Raw genomic sequence first — 16,188 nt, 5'->3', positions numbered from 1 at the left:
TTTCTAGTTGACACCACCGCCTCCCTCCTCCTTCTTCCTGCATCCTACTCCCCCTCGTCTTCATACAACGTCTTCAGTTGGGATAAGGAGGTGGGAAGATTGTGGCAACACAATTAAGCATCTGAGCAAAAGTTCAAAAACATCCCTAATACATAAACCTGAAGAGAATGAGGTGTGTGTGGGGGGTACTCATTCTGCACTTTGGCTCAGCAATACAGAGCAAATTGGATAAAATTGGGGCATTGTTTTGAATGGGAAATGTGTTTCAGAGTTTTCTGGGGGGGCATTTTAGGACCGATTTTTACCAAATCTGCTGGGGACCTACTCCTAACAGTTCTCCAAAGACCTCCCCAAGTTTCATGAAGATTGGACTTTGGTGGGCCATTTTATCAGCCCCTAAAGGTGTCCCCAGCCACCTCCAATCTCCATTACTCCCTAAGAGGAAAACTAGGGGAGCTATTTAGGGGGCTGGGGTAGCATTTCGCAAGCAAAATCCACCAAATTCCTAACTGTCCTCTAAAGATTCCCCAAGTCTCAGGGAAATTAGATCCCTGGAAAAGCATGATCTATGGGTTTCTCCGGTTGCTGTCAGTTTTTCTCCACAACATGAAAAAACAGGGTGGCTGAGGGTACCTTCTTTGGGCGGCCATAAAATGGCTCCCCAAGGTCCAATCTCCCTGATACTTGGGGGGGGGGTCTTTAGAGGACAGTTAGCAGTAAGTCCACCCCCCTGGATAGCCCCCATAGTTTTCCCCACAGGAAATAATGGAGATCGGAGGTGACTGGGGACAAATGGGCTGGAAAGAGTTGATTCTGGCTGACAGCAAGAAATGCTGCCGTGGCTCCTGAAGTAGGGATTGCCCACCCCCCTTTGCAGAGATGCCCCCTCTTCCTGGTGAGCCGAGCTGCAAGATCTCAGCAGAGGTGTGGAACTCCTGTTTTTAGTGCACACACCCTCAGGAAACCCGGCGGTTTTTTCCCTCTGATACATCCAATTGAGTAAACAAGTCTCCCTTTCAGAAAAGCTGCAGAGGAAGGCTTGAGCATGCGTGAAGAGAAGGTGCCTCATGAGATACTCTCTCATCTGGGAAGGAACATACGCCAGTCCAAGCACAGGATCGAGTGCAGAGCGGCCTCAGTGTGAGAACGAACAGGAAAGCAATGGGGAAACACATGTGTGTTCACGTGTCATTCACATGTAATTCGTCTGATGTAGTTTGGCTCTAAGAAAGCTGCAAGCTGTCCTGGACCAGAACTGACTAAACAGGAAATATTCTTATTCATCAGACACAAATATGGTAATGGGGAAGAAGCAGATTCAAAGTCACATAAAACAGGTCTAAGTTAAGTAAACTGATGGAACGGAAACCTTTGTGGCCCTGCCTACCATCACATGTTCCCATTTCTGTAGCCAAGGAATTTTAGTAAGTTTCTCTCATCACCCAAAGTCTAGAGACCAGTTGTTATGACCTCTTTCTTTCTCTCAGTTAGATTTTGCCTTTAACCTTTTTCTTCTTGCCACCTCTAGGTATATTGCTGCCACCAGGAATTATATTCCAAAATAATTTAAATTTTCCTTTTAATAATGTGCCCAATGGTCAAGCTCCTTCGTGGGACTATGTGGCCCTGAGAATAGGAATGGGATATAGGAATAACATATAATCTGGAATAAAAAAAATTTAACTTTTATTTTTATGAAGCGTATTGGTTTCATATTATTTCTTAAGTCTGATGGTTTCAAAGAGTGTTATCCGTTCTTAAAGTCTCTTTTCATAGGCACAGTCACATAGATCTTCATAAACTTTCTCTCTCAGGTTGCACACACAGTTTGCCTGCTTCAGATATCAAATTCTCACTCAAATACACATAGATTTTCTTTCAGGTGCACACAGAGTTTGCCTGCTTTAGATAGAATGAATGGGTTCCACTCAGACACACAGAGTTCCTATTTCCACACAGGTTATATTTCTCTCAGAAATGCTTAAACACGCTCAGACTGCACACAGCTTTCCTGCTTTTCCCAGAATTAATATTTCTCTCAGAAATGCTTAGAAATGCACAGGCAGCACACAGCTTGTCTGCTAAAGCCAGACTCAATATTTCTCTCAGAAATGCTTAAAACGCACTCAGGCTGCACACAACTTGCCTCTCTTGCCCTGACTGAATCTTTTCTCCCCACACCCACACCCACACCCGCGCCCGCGCCCGCGCCCGCGCGCGAAACCATTACACCAGTCTTTACACCTGGGAGGTGGGAAAATATTCTTTCAGGTGTCATTTGCCTATACCTGCACTTCAAAGATGGCACACCATATGCAGAAATAAAGTGTTTCTGGCACTTACACTTGGACTGGGCATGACAGCACTCTGCTTATGAGTGCTGCATTGGTCAAATTTAGCTGAGAATAAACTGATGCCTCCAGTTGTTGCTGAAAGAGGAGTATCCTCTTAGAATCTTAAGCAGCTGTGAATGCACTTGCCCCCCTCTGCCAATATTGAAGGATCAACCTGAAAACCAAAGTATGGAAGCAACAGGGGGAAACTGAGTTTCTACTATCTTTGTGTAACTAAATACTCTATCCATTATTCTTTATATCTTATCTTTCAAATGTTATTTTCCTTTTAATAAGGTGTTGATAAATGCAAGTCTGATAAATAACCGTCTGAGTGGACAACCTACTTTATTCCTCCCCACTTAACCTTTTAATTTTTTTAACTGCATGGTATAATGTAAAGTAATCTCTTAATGGGAACATTCAAATATCCACATGCAGTAAGCCTCAAAGTTTAACTGCATAACATACTTACATCTTCGACTTTATCTGAGCAGATCCTTTTGGCAACTGATTCATGTACAGAAATATATTTACATTCGGTTTTATTGCAAGCAAATTCGACGTTGGTTCAAAGCAAAATATGGATTTCTCCATCATAGCTGGATTTTTACTGTGATAGAGTAAAAGCTGTCTATAAAAATACCTTTAAAGAAATATTAAAGTTTTAGAAAAGACTGACATGAAATGTTCATATAAAAACAGCATTCACATTTTAAAGTTTACCTTCTACAGACAAGCAATGGCTTCTAAAAAAATTTATATTTAATCATGAGTTGAAATAAAGTTAAAATCAGTAATATAACATGGACGTAATTTCACCAGTACTGCTACACAATTGTTACCTAAGAAGAGAACGTCTAGCAGTAACAACAGCATGACTGTCATGCAAAATCCTCCCATCAAGGTGTCCACACTGACTGTAGTTGCATTCACCTGTTCCAATAGCCACCACTTCATGCTGCTTAGCTAAAAAACAAGCATAAACCAAAGAAAAGTGAATGAGATCATTTTTATTCAATGCCTTTTAAATACAATCCTCATATAGTTGCCATCTTTACAGGAGAACTATCAACCTCCTTACCTCTTTCAATTATAAATGCAGCCAGTGAACTACTACAATTCTGGTACTCTGGATATTTAGCAGTTAAACTATTAAAAGTTTCCTTGACAACTTGAGAAATCTTCTCATATGCAAGATGCCGTCTTTCTAGTAAAGTATTAAAACATAAATCAAGCAGAAGAGAAAATCAAAATCTGATGTTAAGGTATACTGAACAGATTATGCAAGTTGGACACTATACGAATCTGTGATCTGCCTACTGTCCAAGACAAAACTTGGAATGGAAGCCTAGAGAGAAAGCTAACTTCAGTTTCTCATCTAAAGGCATACACAGTTCTACACCTACAGAACCTCCACAGGTAAGATGGGCAGCCCAATCCCAAGAAAGGGGGGGGGGGAGTGCATAGGGAGAGAACCAAGGCTTACGTGGGCATAAGTGGCTCCTACATGGGCGAACACCCACAACGGCGCAAAAAAGCTACGCCACAGAAAAAGGTGGCGTAGCCCATAGAGCCCCACTGCTGGGGGAAACTCGGCCCCCTCTCTGAGCGCCCCGCCCCGCCCCCACGGCCTGAAGGAGCATAGGATGGGGACTACCATGGGGGCCAATCCATGTCCACTTCTGGGGCGGATGAGCCCCCCTCCCCGCACCCAATCACCTGCTCACGCACCCTACAAAAGTCCAGGTGCAGCGCTCATGACCTCAAGTAAGCAAGCATGTGACCGAAGACTCTGCCCCTCGGACTTCTGCCATGGGTACTTTGAGCATGAGGCGGGAGAGAGGGGATCCATGGTGGCGGGCACTGAGTGCACTTTGGGGACTTTGCGAGAAAAGTGGGAGAACTTTGCACTTGCTCAAGGGAAGAAGGGCAAAGTCCAGACTGTCTGGCTAACTTACAATAGCGACTCATGTTTCCTTGCAGGTTATCTGACTCTGAAGTTCCATCTCAGTAGGAAGCGAGGTAGCACTTACCAGTAAGGAGGAGATGGGGTGGTGGCTAAGCTGGCTGGCTGATTTGCGCTGGCTGCCCCATCACCTGAACTCACCAGACCACTAGCTGTGGTGGGGGAGAGGACGGTGGCAGAAGCCCCTGCCTGCCCCAGAGGCAGTTGCCCAGAAAACTACTCTTGACCAGGTGTTTGTAACTACCTGCATGCTTTCTCCCTTAAAGGTAAAAGCACCCCAAGGCAGAGCACATCCTCACCAGAGGGTCTTGCATCAGCTGGTTGCTGCCGCTGCTGCTCTCTACTATTAGCATCTTCTCAGATGTTGGAGTGTGGGCTTTGCCTCAGCCATAGACCAAGGCAAAACGCACATGTGTGTCTTTCTCTTGCAGGCACGTCCTGAGCATGTCTGCTTCCTCTCCCTGCTCCCCCCACCCCGTAATCCTCTGTGAGTGACATTCAGATCCAGCCCAGGAAGCAGTATCTCAAAGCAGCCTGCATCTCAGCCTTGCCCCTGGTAGCACAGGAGGGCTCCGCAAAATGCCTTGGCTCCCTTTCCAGCCTGGAAACAATGGCACTTTTCCCGGTTTAATAAAATGTGTTGAACAACAAACCTCTATATTTGCATGCCTGACTGACATTGTCATTAGCTCCTCTCTCAATACCCTGTCACACATGTCCACTCACACATCCCCACAAATGTATCAAGCAGCACCCTGCCCAGCCTCCCTGCCCCCTTCCTCCCCATTATGTAACTTTAGGCAGAGGGGTGGGAATTGAACTGTGGCCCATGAATATCTGCCGGGGGGGGGGGGAGGCCCTGAGGACTTTCATTCTCTGATAGTATGAGCTGCTGGCTCTGATAAGCCAGGAAGATGGTCGCTGCAGGTGGAAAGCTGCTGCCAGGGGGTGGGGGATGTGTTTGCGGAAGCAGGGATGGACTTGGTGTGGGGAGGGTCTATCAGTTCACTCGGGGGGGGGGGGGCATCTCCCTAGTACTGGGACATGACTGGCAAGGTCCGACCCTGTTCTCGCTTTGTAGAGATGCAGTGATGTGTTCAAGTTGCGCAGCAGCAAGTCTGAGCGCACTTTTCATTCCCCTCATTTCCAAACAGCCTCCCGGCCTCCCATGTGGTTTCCAATGGGTGTTCCTGTCACTCATTGACGGTCCCTCCCCCCCCACCTGCTTCTCCGGAACCTGAGGACTACTTAGGATTGCCAGTCTCCAGGTGGTAGCTGGAGATCTCCCAGAATTACAACTGATCTCCAGGCAACAGAGATCAGCTCCCTACTATCTGGCCCTACTTTTCGGGGGGGGGGGGGGACCTTTTTCTTTTGGTGGTGGCAGCAGTGGCAGGTATTTGCAGGCGCATCAAGCTGCAGCCACCAGCCTGGCCCTCCTCATTAGCTGCACCGCTGTTTGCCCTAAGCCTGAATGTTGGGAGGGGTGTGGCCATTGGCTGGTGTGAGCGGGGTTGTCAGGGGAACGGTGGGAGGGCCGTCCCACCTCCCAGGGGCTGCTGCATCTCGCCTTGCCACGCTCGGGCGCCGGCGTGACTATCCTGCAAAAGTCCATAGGAAGCCGTGCAGCACCGCCCCATTTACACCAGCGCACGAGCACCGACGTTGCTTGGGGGGTTAGGATTGGGCTGTAAAATATTGGAACCATTGAGTGTACAACTCCTTCCATAGCATATCTGCACAGTTCTTTGAGTATGCTAGATGCGTCAATAGTTCTCAGTGCTTTTGGTTTTTTTCCCCTTAAATTTATGCAATGTCACATTATAATGTCAAGTAATAGTCCAATACAGTTATTTCCAACTTTAAACAATTAAAAACTACGCTTGGCATATTTTTCTTAAGTATTTCAGTCAAGATATTTGTTACTACTAGGACAAAGAAAATTAAGTACTTTAATTTTATTAAATACAATTCAAATATATTAAATTCGAATGTGCTATCTGGAAAATTTCTTCTGGAAAACCCTCATCACTTTACACTGGATAGAGATTGTTAAACTTCTTTGGTGAAATCAGGGATTAGGCCCTACCTCAGATTCCATGCAAACTACAAACTGTCCTCCTTTTGCTATTAAAAACTGTTGTAACAAACCAATTAAGAACTCAGAAGTTCTTTTGTTAGTACATACACAAAACTGATAAATGAAATATTTTCATTACCAGAAGCTGTAGTGATTAGACACTACTTGCTTTTCGAGAAATATTAATCTCAAACCCCGTCACACACTAGCTACAGAAGCTATGAAGATGCCTTAAATTCATGTTTTGCATCTGTAAAGATTTCTGCTAGTAGTAGTTACTACAGACTATGTATAGATGGAAAGGTAAGAAATAATCATTTGTTACCTCATTTTTAAAAAGACATATGCACTTTTAAAAGAAGATATATGCATTAATGTACAATTACTTACCTGAAGACTTTGGGATCAGGAATTAAAGTCCAAAATTTTAGTACAAAGCTTTTAAATACAACTTTGAATATTTTATCTTAAGACAATACATAGAACACTTTTACAGATATACAGTATATGGGTCTGAGAATGCAAAGCCACATACCTTTCAGAGAGAAAAAACAGGATATTCTTACCATAAGGAATCTTTGAAAGATAACCAGGTCCTACTGCGGATTGAGGTTCACTTAAAACTGCCATTTCTGAAAGGATCTTAGGAGGCTCTGCAATTTGCAAGCATATCATATTTTAACACTGGTAAACATGCATTATTGAAGCAGATTCACAACATTTTATACCTTTATCAATCTTCCTTTTTGCTGTTTTATTAGGCACTTATATGGGTGCTCAAAAACATTTAAAGCATCACATACTGATCACATCTTAGTAGAACTTCTGCAATGCATTTTACCTGAAGCTACCTTACAAAACTGTTTGGGAACTTCAATTAGCACAAAATACAGCAATGAGATTGCTAGGTTATATTACAAAGAATTCTTATCATCAGTGTTTTGGTAAGAATATTACGTGCTAGTTCTAAACTAATTACAAACCAAAAATGGTCTGGGAGTACGGCACTTAAAGAATCATCTTCTCCCACACAGATCTACCCACCAAATAACGTCGGCAAATGAAGCCCAGTAAAGTATATCTATGTCTACTGAAATTAACTGTTCCCCTATAATCAACTTCTCTAATGTTGAGCTTGCCAAATTTTGGATGCCAATAAAAAACAGTTCCTTCCCATGGCCTTTTATTATTGAGTTGCCATTTTTTAACTTGAATCAAATTTCTTGCCCTCCCCATTCATATTGGAGCTTGAGTGAATTCTGTATTTTCTGTCTGACTGGAGACAGCAGTCTTGTCCACTAGACTGTGGGCTTTAATGTTAAGTCAACCTATCTTGATATATTTGTATTTACTGTCCATATCTCTGTAAGGACCTTATCTCTGTACAGACACTGCCTCAAAAACACTGGAGATATGCATTATACAAGTATCTTTTAAAATTCCTGGAAAGGTAACAAATACAGTTTGCTAATGTCTCCAGAATTCCCAGTCTTAGGACCTAGGTATAAAGTAATATGGTAATATTCAATGAGTCATTTCATTGACAATGCTTCTCCCAAGATTTCAGGGAAATAGTTCAGAGACTAAGGAGATATGTTCCCTATCCACATCCTGGTACGTAACTTTTACCTGGTTTTTCTAAAGCTTTTGGCTCTTCCTCCTCCAACTGCAGTAGTTCATCAAGAGCAAGTTTTGCTGCATTTGATCGGGATTCCTTCTTGTTTTGTCCCAACCCTGTCTTATATGGTATACCATCCACCACAGCACAAAAAGCAAAATAAGTTCCCAAAAGAGTGCCTTCAAAATGCAACAAATGAAAAATTAAGTTTATTTAGGTTTACTTAAAATGTACATACATGCAAAAGCTTAACAGTATGCATAGCATGTTACTAGATCATATCTGCATTTAAGGTTCACACAGCATTAATTCTCTCATATATCTGTTTTTAAAATACCCATCTTAAACCTCCCACCCCCAACCCCCAACATACCCACCTGGCATCATTATTTTTTAACTGAGAAATAGCAGAATTACTGGAAAGATGGTTTTAATTTTGTGGTGATCATATTTTCTACATTCATCATTCAGATTGTGCTCCTGAGCAGGTGGTTATTAGAAACTGTCGCTAAAATGAACAGGACTCAATTCCAAATAAATTTACTTTGGGTGGAGAAAATTTTAAATCCATTCTCAGCATTCAAACTTACATTCTAGATACTGAGATTTAAGGAACAGAAATAGAATACAGTCAGGGAAAAAGCACAACTCTCAACCCTTCTGAGTGTGTTAAACAAAGATAACACAGGAAAGGCTGTAGTACAACAGAACAACAGTTATGAATTTTAATGTAATGTTCCAATCCTTGAAATTAGTTTGCGGAGAAAAGGTAAAGGCATTAGGTATGTGGTATTCATCATGCAGCCATTAAAGCAGCACATGCATTTTAATACTACTATGCAGTACAAACGCCAGACAAAATATTTTCACTGCAAAAGGACAGAGGTACTTACCTGTAGCTACTGTTTCCTTTAATTCAAGCTGTACACGTTGCAGCTGTGCAAACTGATGCAGAGCTGATACTGGGTTTATCTCCCCTCGTTTATATTTTACAATAAATTCCTTTGGAATTTTCTTAGGAGGAAGTGAAGTGATTGGAATAACTTGTGCACCTCTGGAATACTGAGAAGCAGGAACCTGCCCTGTAAATCCATTAATTGAAAAATAATTATAATTCTAGGAAAAGAAACAAGCTCTAGAACTTGCTTGAATTAAACAAAGTAAAACAAAGGATTGGTGACCTTTAATAATCAGCCAGGGTTAAATGCCCAGATTACCCATTTCTGCTCCCTGCTTCAAGAATCCCTCCCACAGATGCTGAAAGGTAAGGGCTGCTTCCCATGTTAATTTTACATACTTAAGAATCACACATCTTATTGTAGAAGTTGAGAAGGGATACACAAGTACCTTTATGGCTTAAGAAAAATTTGCTACTAGAAGCAGGAGTCAGGCCTTAACATCTGTTGGATTATCCCAGAATTACTACCGATTGCTAGGCCACATATATCGCTCCCCTGGGGGGGGGGGGGTGGCTGCTTGCAAATACTTGTAAAGTATCATATTACAAACAAAAACCCCAAGAACAAAACATGCCCTTAAATTATTGCACATCTTAAGTGTATGACAATGCAAAAACACGTTCTTAAATTATTGCACATCTTAAAGAGTATGACATGTAAAGAAACAGCCCTACGGCAAAAACAAAGCAAATGTTCAAAATATATCAGTTTTACTTATGTCTCTGTATCTACCCCAGCCAAGCCTAGGGCAGCCCCTCCCCAAAGGTAGGGGAAAAATCATTAAAGAACCCCACTAATCCACAGAGCTGGAAATCCTCTCATTATGGTCATAGCTATTTAATATGTAAACCACTGACTGAAAAGGGCATGTGATTTAAAAACCAATACCTGTGACTGGAGTAACTTTAGATGCTAGGCTTGACATGTCAGACATATCTGTATGTGAAAACATAGCTTTAGAGTGTGCTGCTTGTGACCTTAAGGCTGCCGACGGCTGAACAGAAGGCTGCGGCTGCGACGGCAAGTTCTTCTTCAGCATTTGGGCAAAGCTGGGCACCCTGGAAGCCTGAGGCCAGTCGCTTGCCATCTTGCTCTACCTAAAAAAAGAAGTGAGTTCTGAGTCTCCAAAGTTTACACCCTGAACATCTTGTTGGTCTTTAAGGTGTCACTAGACTCAAATTCAACCTAGAAACAAAGGCAGCACGAAGACTTAGCCGAGGTTGCCAGCCTCCAGCTAGTGGCTGGAGTTCTCCCAGAATTACTACCGATTGCTAGGCCACATATATCGCTCCCCTGGGGGGGGGGGGGATGGCTGCTGTGGGACATGATCGGAAGTTCCTCCATCCTCACCTCCTGCCCTTTCCAGGCTCCACCCTCCTCCCCTCAAATCCCCAGGAATTTCCCAACCTGGAGCTGGCAACCCGGCGGTTCTTCAGCAGTTGCGAATGAACTTGCCGCCTCAACGCGTCACCCGTTTGTGCACGTTCCTAACGGCATAAATCCTAAAGGACGCTTTAGGCGGGCCTGGGAGGGGAAGATCAACGCGACTTACCTGGAGGAGCCGCTCTCAAAACAAACAACAAAAAGCGGAAACTTTATTCACACGCCCCGTTCCCCCGAACATATGCTCATCCGCTGAGTCTGTAAACCGAGTTTGCAAGCGTACCCAACGAACATTTGACTTCGACTCCCCAAGAGTCTCAAGAAAAGACCGAAGGGAGCCAAACTGTTAAGAAAACCCTTTGTACCCTTTCGCTCAACTAACTTTAGGACGCGGACACCGTTTGAACGTGCTTCACGGAATCCGAAACTTTTCCAGGGAGACCGCGAGTCCCTCACACCCGCATCCCTTGCAAAGCGCCGTGGGGCGCCCAGTTTAACCCTACCCTCGCTCTAACGTTCTCGGGCCTGTGCTGATATCGTTCGTTGCGACAACCGGTCCGTCTGGCCTCTTCAGCAGCAAATACTGGTTCCACGATAGCCGTAACATACCGGCAAAAGGGTTACTCATACAAAAACGTACAAGGCTTGGCGTTTTCTGTAGAGGAGGGGGAAAATATTTCTAAAATTTACCTCAGTGAGGGTTTGTAAAGAGAGGCCAGAGAAGCCGGCCGACAGAACTATTCTTATTACTAGCCAGTGGGTGGAATTTCTGCACCTTTTATTCGCTGTAAGGCAAGGCCCAAAACAGGTGCCTCATTTTTCAGAGTTGATTGCGGCAGTTAAGCAATTGTTAGAAACGCAGCGCGAAGCACGAGGTTATTTTGTACTTCGTTATCTCCCTTTTGTGTGTGTGTGCGCGCGCGCGCTTGTGGCATGGCGCTCTCTTTTAAAACAGTTCAGTTTCGTTTCTTTGCAAATCCTTTCCCCGCCATGAATCAACTCAGCTGGCCTCTTCTTCTTTTCGCATCCTCTGCACATTTGGATCCATCCCTCTTCTATCTATGCTTAGTACTTAAGTATGGCTCAGCGCAGAAGTAGCTGTTAACACGACGAGTGAATATAACATAGAAACCAAGTATAATATACCATGACACTGGGATGAAATGAGAACAGGCTACTAAATAGGAGAGTTAAACCAGGGTTGTCAACCTCCAGGTGGGCCCTGGAAATTTCCTGAATTACCCCAGATTACAGAGATTAGTTCCCCTGGAGAAAATGGTTTCTTTGGTGGGTGAACTCCATGGCATTGTATCAGCTGAAGACCCTCTCTTTTAGACCCAAGATCCCATCCTTAGCACAAACATGCATTATGGTACTTGGATTAAGGGAGGCCGCTGACAGACTGGAAAACTGGGCTAAAACTAACATGAATTTCAACAGAGATAAATGCAAAGTTGTATATTTAGGTAGGAAAAATTAACTTGTCTTGGCAGTAGTACATATGAAAAGGATCTAGGGTTCTTAGTAGATCGAACAATGAACATGAGTCAGTGTGATGTGGGAGCTAAAAAGGCAAATACAATTTTGGGCTGCATCAACAGAAGTATAGTGTGCAGATCATGCTAACTGATGGTGTCCCTTTACACTGCTCTGGTTAGACCTCACTTGGAGTAATGTGTTCAGTTTTGGGCACCACAGTTTAAGAAGGATGTTGATAAGCTAGAACATGTCCAAAGGAGGGCAAATACAAATACAGTGAAGGGTCTGGGCACCATGAGGAAAGGCTGAAAGGCTGTATGTTTAGCCTGGAGAGGAGACAACTGAGAGTAATATGATAGTCATCTTCAAGTATTTTAAAAACTGTCACACAAAGGATGAAATGGAGTTGTTTTCTATTGCCTAGAGGGTCGGACCAGAACTAATAGGTTAAAATTAATCCAATAGAGTTTTCAGCTAAATGTTAGGAAGAACTTCCTAACAGAGTGATTCTTCAATGGAACAGGCTTCCTCGGGAGGTGATGGGCTCTCCTTTGGAGATTTTTAAGTTGAGGCTTGATGGCCATTGTACAACTGAATCAAAATGGTCTTGGCTAAACAACTCTACTTAACACACACAAGCCCTGTTCACGACCTGAGTTTGATCCTGGTGGAAGCCGGGTTCAAGTAGCTAGCTCAAGGTTGACTCAGCCTTCTATCCTTCCAAGGTTGGTAAAATGAGTACCCAGTTTCTGGGGGTAAAGTGCAGATGACTGGGGAAGGCAATGGTAAACCACCCCATAAAATGTCTGCCAAGAAAACGTTGTGATGCGACATCCCCCCATGAGTCAGCAGGGCCGGATTGAGGGGGGGCAGGGGGGTAGTCTGCCCCCAGCACCGCCAGGAAGGGGGCACCGGGAGCAGCTGCCAGCCGCCGGAGCGTGCCAGCAGCCTCACAGCCCCCCACGCTGCCTTTCGCCTGCCCCGTGGGACGGGACAGCCGGCTGCCCACGCCATTCGCCTGCCCAGCAGGAGAGGGGGCAGCCGGCCGCCCCGTCCTGCAGGGCAGGTGCATGGCGCGGGCGGCCTCACAGCCCCCCGCACTGCTTTTTGCCTGCCCTGCAGGACGGGGTGCGCGGCAAGCCGGCCGCCCCCTGTCCTGCGGGGCAGGCGAAAGGCAGCATGGGGGGCTGTGAGGCCGCCCGCACCATTCGCCTGCGGGGAGGCTAATGGTGTGGGTGGCTTCCCAGCCCTGCATGCTGCTTCCGCCGCCCTGTGCGATGTCACCAAAATGACATCATCATGCCATGCCAGGAGCGCGCACGCGCGAGGTCAGACTAGGGTTGCCCCAGGCACCGGCAACCCTAGATCCAGCCCTGTGAGTCAGTAATACACAGGGGACTACATTTACTTACATACCAACCAGTCCATGTATTCCTATCTCTGAACTTTATGCTCCTCTTGGTTAACCTCAAACCATATATATCCGTCCATTGGTTACCAGGCTTAGCAACTCAGGTCTCCGGCTATTCAGTCTTGCATCCAGCATTATTAGAGCTTGTTATACTAAAAATATAGAAGCAATCGCTTCTGTTTAATGCGTCAACTTAGCTTCTAAGGGGGGAATTGTGAGCAAAAGCACAGCCATTTTTTCTTGATAGCTTGAAATACAAAACTGCTTTTGTGCGGCCTTGAGTGTAACTTTACAGAGAAATGCTTGGCCAGCAAGAATAGAAGCAGTAAACAACTACTGGTTGAAACCAGCTAGATGACATGGGAAAGTTTCACTTAAGAGCTGAGAAGCTTCTCAGCAAGAATGTGAGCTTTGTCTTAAAATGTAGCAAGGGGTATAAAAAGATGCTCTCCACCATTTTAGGGTGGGCTCAGAGTATTTTTACTGGCTTGAAACTCTGTACCCCTTTATTCCTGGAATAAACTCTTTTCCTCTTCAAAGTTGTCCAAGTCTTGGTGTAATCACTGGGCAAATCACCAGGTCACGAATCGTGCTATTTTTGCAACAGCAATGCTACTCTGACTCAGTGGTTGATTCCGCACACGTTGGATAATGCACTTCCAAACCTCTTTAGAGATCATTTGGAACTGAATTTTTCCTGTGTGAAACAAAAAATCCACTTCCAAACAATTGCTAAAGTGCATTGAGAGTGCATTATCCAATGTGTGCGGAATCAGCCAGTGTGAATAGGCAGATTGGGAAAGAGTGAGAGCAGGAAGGGATGAGCTGGTGTTAGGTTCTCATGGCCTCTTTTTATATGCCCAGGGTAAAGCTGATCTCCACTTCAGGGGTCAGGAAGGAATTTTCTTCCAGGCGAGATTGGACAGGAATCCTGGAGGTTTTTTACCTTCCTGTGGGCATAGAGCAGTCACTGTGGGAGTAGGAGGTAGCTGTGAATTTCCTGTACTGAGCAGAGGGTTGGATTAGATATATATTAGAGTATCGATTCAAATGAGTTAGAAAACATTAGAGGAATGAACTCTCCAACAGAAATAATACGGGTGGAAATACTAGGGCCTAAGTTTTTTTTTAAAGTGGGGGTATACTGTCAACCTCCCAAATCAAACCCTTGAGACTAATCTCGAGATGGAGAGGGAAACAAGGAAGGTAACATAAAGCAGATAATGTTGTGATAATGAGTTGCCTCAACTACCTTTATATTGTCTGGGTAAATATGTGCTCTAATCATGCTGTAAAAATGAAATTCCTAGACCTCTTACATGACTGCAGTGGAAGAGTGGATCCCTGAGCCACCTAGTGGGGTAGTGATCTTGGAGTTGGTTCTCAGTGGCACTAAGGACCTGATGAGAGATGTAGATATTGTTGGGAACATTGATTAAAATGCTATTAAATTCAGCATTTTTATCTTTACCCTTAAAGTCCAAACCGTTTGATTTCAAGAGAGGGAATGTTACAAAAACGAGGGGAAGCTGAAAGGAAAACAGTCATCCTTACAATGGAAGCTCCTTAAAACCACACTGTAATGTTTTTGGATAAAAGTAAGGTTGACTATTTTATTTCTGTTTGCTAATGTGGGTTTTAAAAATTGTTAAAGAGTTTAAATACAGGCCTCTGAAGAAAAGAGGAGGGGGGTTGGATGGGTGAGTAGAGTGTAATCTGATTTGATAGTAGCTGTACCCTAGGGAGTGAACTACAGTTTTTAGTCTCTGCTGAGGGAAAGCATCTTCCAAGTTCAGTGAAACTGTGTGTTCCTCAAACAGTCTGTGTGTTTTTCAGAAAAAGGATTTTGGCTAAATCGGACAAAGTGAGGAGCCTGAGAGCCTAATTCTGTCTAAGTTAGGCAGACTGAGTGTGCCTGAGCTAAGTCTACCTACGTGGAGGTAGACTAGATAGACCTACGTCTATCTAGGTCAGGCAAGCTGTGTGGAAAGGCCTGAGTGAATCTATGTCTGTGTGATTGTGAAGAGAGTTTGTTCTGTTAGTGAAGATCTGTGTGGTAAATTACTGTGTCTTCTTACCTTTAAAGTAGAAATAACTATATTTGAAAACACAAGCTTAAGAACTATACTGAAACCAATAAGCTTATCAAACTCTGCAACATCATAGTTATGTACTTAAAAATACCTAATAACTATTCTCACGTGCTGACAGTTCTGTCAAATTACCATCCAATAACAAACCTTCCTATATATTACCAGTTAAACTGAGGTATAGTGGCAGTGAAAATCTTTTGGGGAGGCAGCAATATACAGGTCACACAAACACTAAAAGGTGTTCTTGAGGTAAAGGGTTGGGTAAGGTAGAGAATACCTAAATGCTGTGTGAGAGAAATTAAAAAGTTTGTTAGCTGTGACCAGAGCCATCCTGAGGTATAAGTTTAAGGTAATGTAAGGAGGAGCCAAATTTAAGGTCCAAAGGCAAAATTTTTAAAAAGTTATAAAAACAGGGCAAACCATTACAGGGTGGTATAAAAACGAAGCAAATGGTTCAATGTATATAAATTTTTGTATTTAAAAAAAAATGTGATAACTGTGTGATGTGTTATATACATCATAAAATAACTTCACTGATAATTTAGTTAACTGAACTTTCATAAACAGTAATCTTTTTCTCGGGAAACCAGTTCCTGAGTTTAATTCATTAGCAGTACACATCATAAAACAACTGCTAAAGGTGCTATCTAAGGAAGGGTTGCCAGGTTCCTATACTCTTCCAGTGGGAGGGGCAGGGACCTGGCACTTACCTCATGTCTTGAGCGTGCTTCTCATCGCACGGCTGATTCAGCCCAAATTGGCCCCAACGAAGCTCAAGAGCATTCCCATGGCCGGCGCAATGACATCACTTCTGGAAGTGACGTCGCGTCTGTTGGGAGCGCATATGCCTGTGCATAGTCTCT

The 16,188-nt window shown here is 43.9% G+C and overlaps 1 protein-coding gene across 1 annotated transcript in view; it reads right to left on the bottom strand.

Annotated features, from left to right (window-relative positions):
• The window catches only part of ADAD1 (adenosine deaminase domain containing 1), a 42,640-nt gene extending 32,594 nt beyond the window's left edge, over nt 1-10,046 (bottom strand). The window contains exons 1-7 of the mRNA XM_054990449.1: nt 9,848-10,046; nt 8,894-9,082; nt 8,012-8,179; nt 6,949-7,035; nt 3,418-3,543; nt 3,179-3,302; nt 2,809-2,979 (exon numbers count right to left, since the gene is read on the bottom strand). Of these exons, the coding sequence (XP_054846424.1) occupies nt 2,809-2,979; nt 3,179-3,302; nt 3,418-3,543; nt 6,949-7,035; nt 8,012-8,179; nt 8,894-9,082; nt 9,848-10,046 (1,064 nt within the window). The remainder of the gene's footprint in view (nt 1-2,808; nt 2,980-3,178; nt 3,303-3,417; nt 3,544-6,948; nt 7,036-8,011; nt 8,180-8,893; nt 9,083-9,847) is intronic.
• Between the last annotated feature and the right edge of the window lie 6,142 nt (nt 10,047-16,188).

This window comes from Eublepharis macularius, chromosome 10 (assembly GCF_028583425.1).
Source record: "Eublepharis macularius isolate TG4126 chromosome 10, MPM_Emac_v1.0, whole genome shotgun sequence".
NCBI classification, from domain to species: domain Eukaryota; kingdom Metazoa; phylum Chordata; class Lepidosauria; order Squamata; family Eublepharidae; genus Eublepharis; species Eublepharis macularius.
This window is presented reverse-complemented; position numbering and strand designations above follow the sequence as displayed.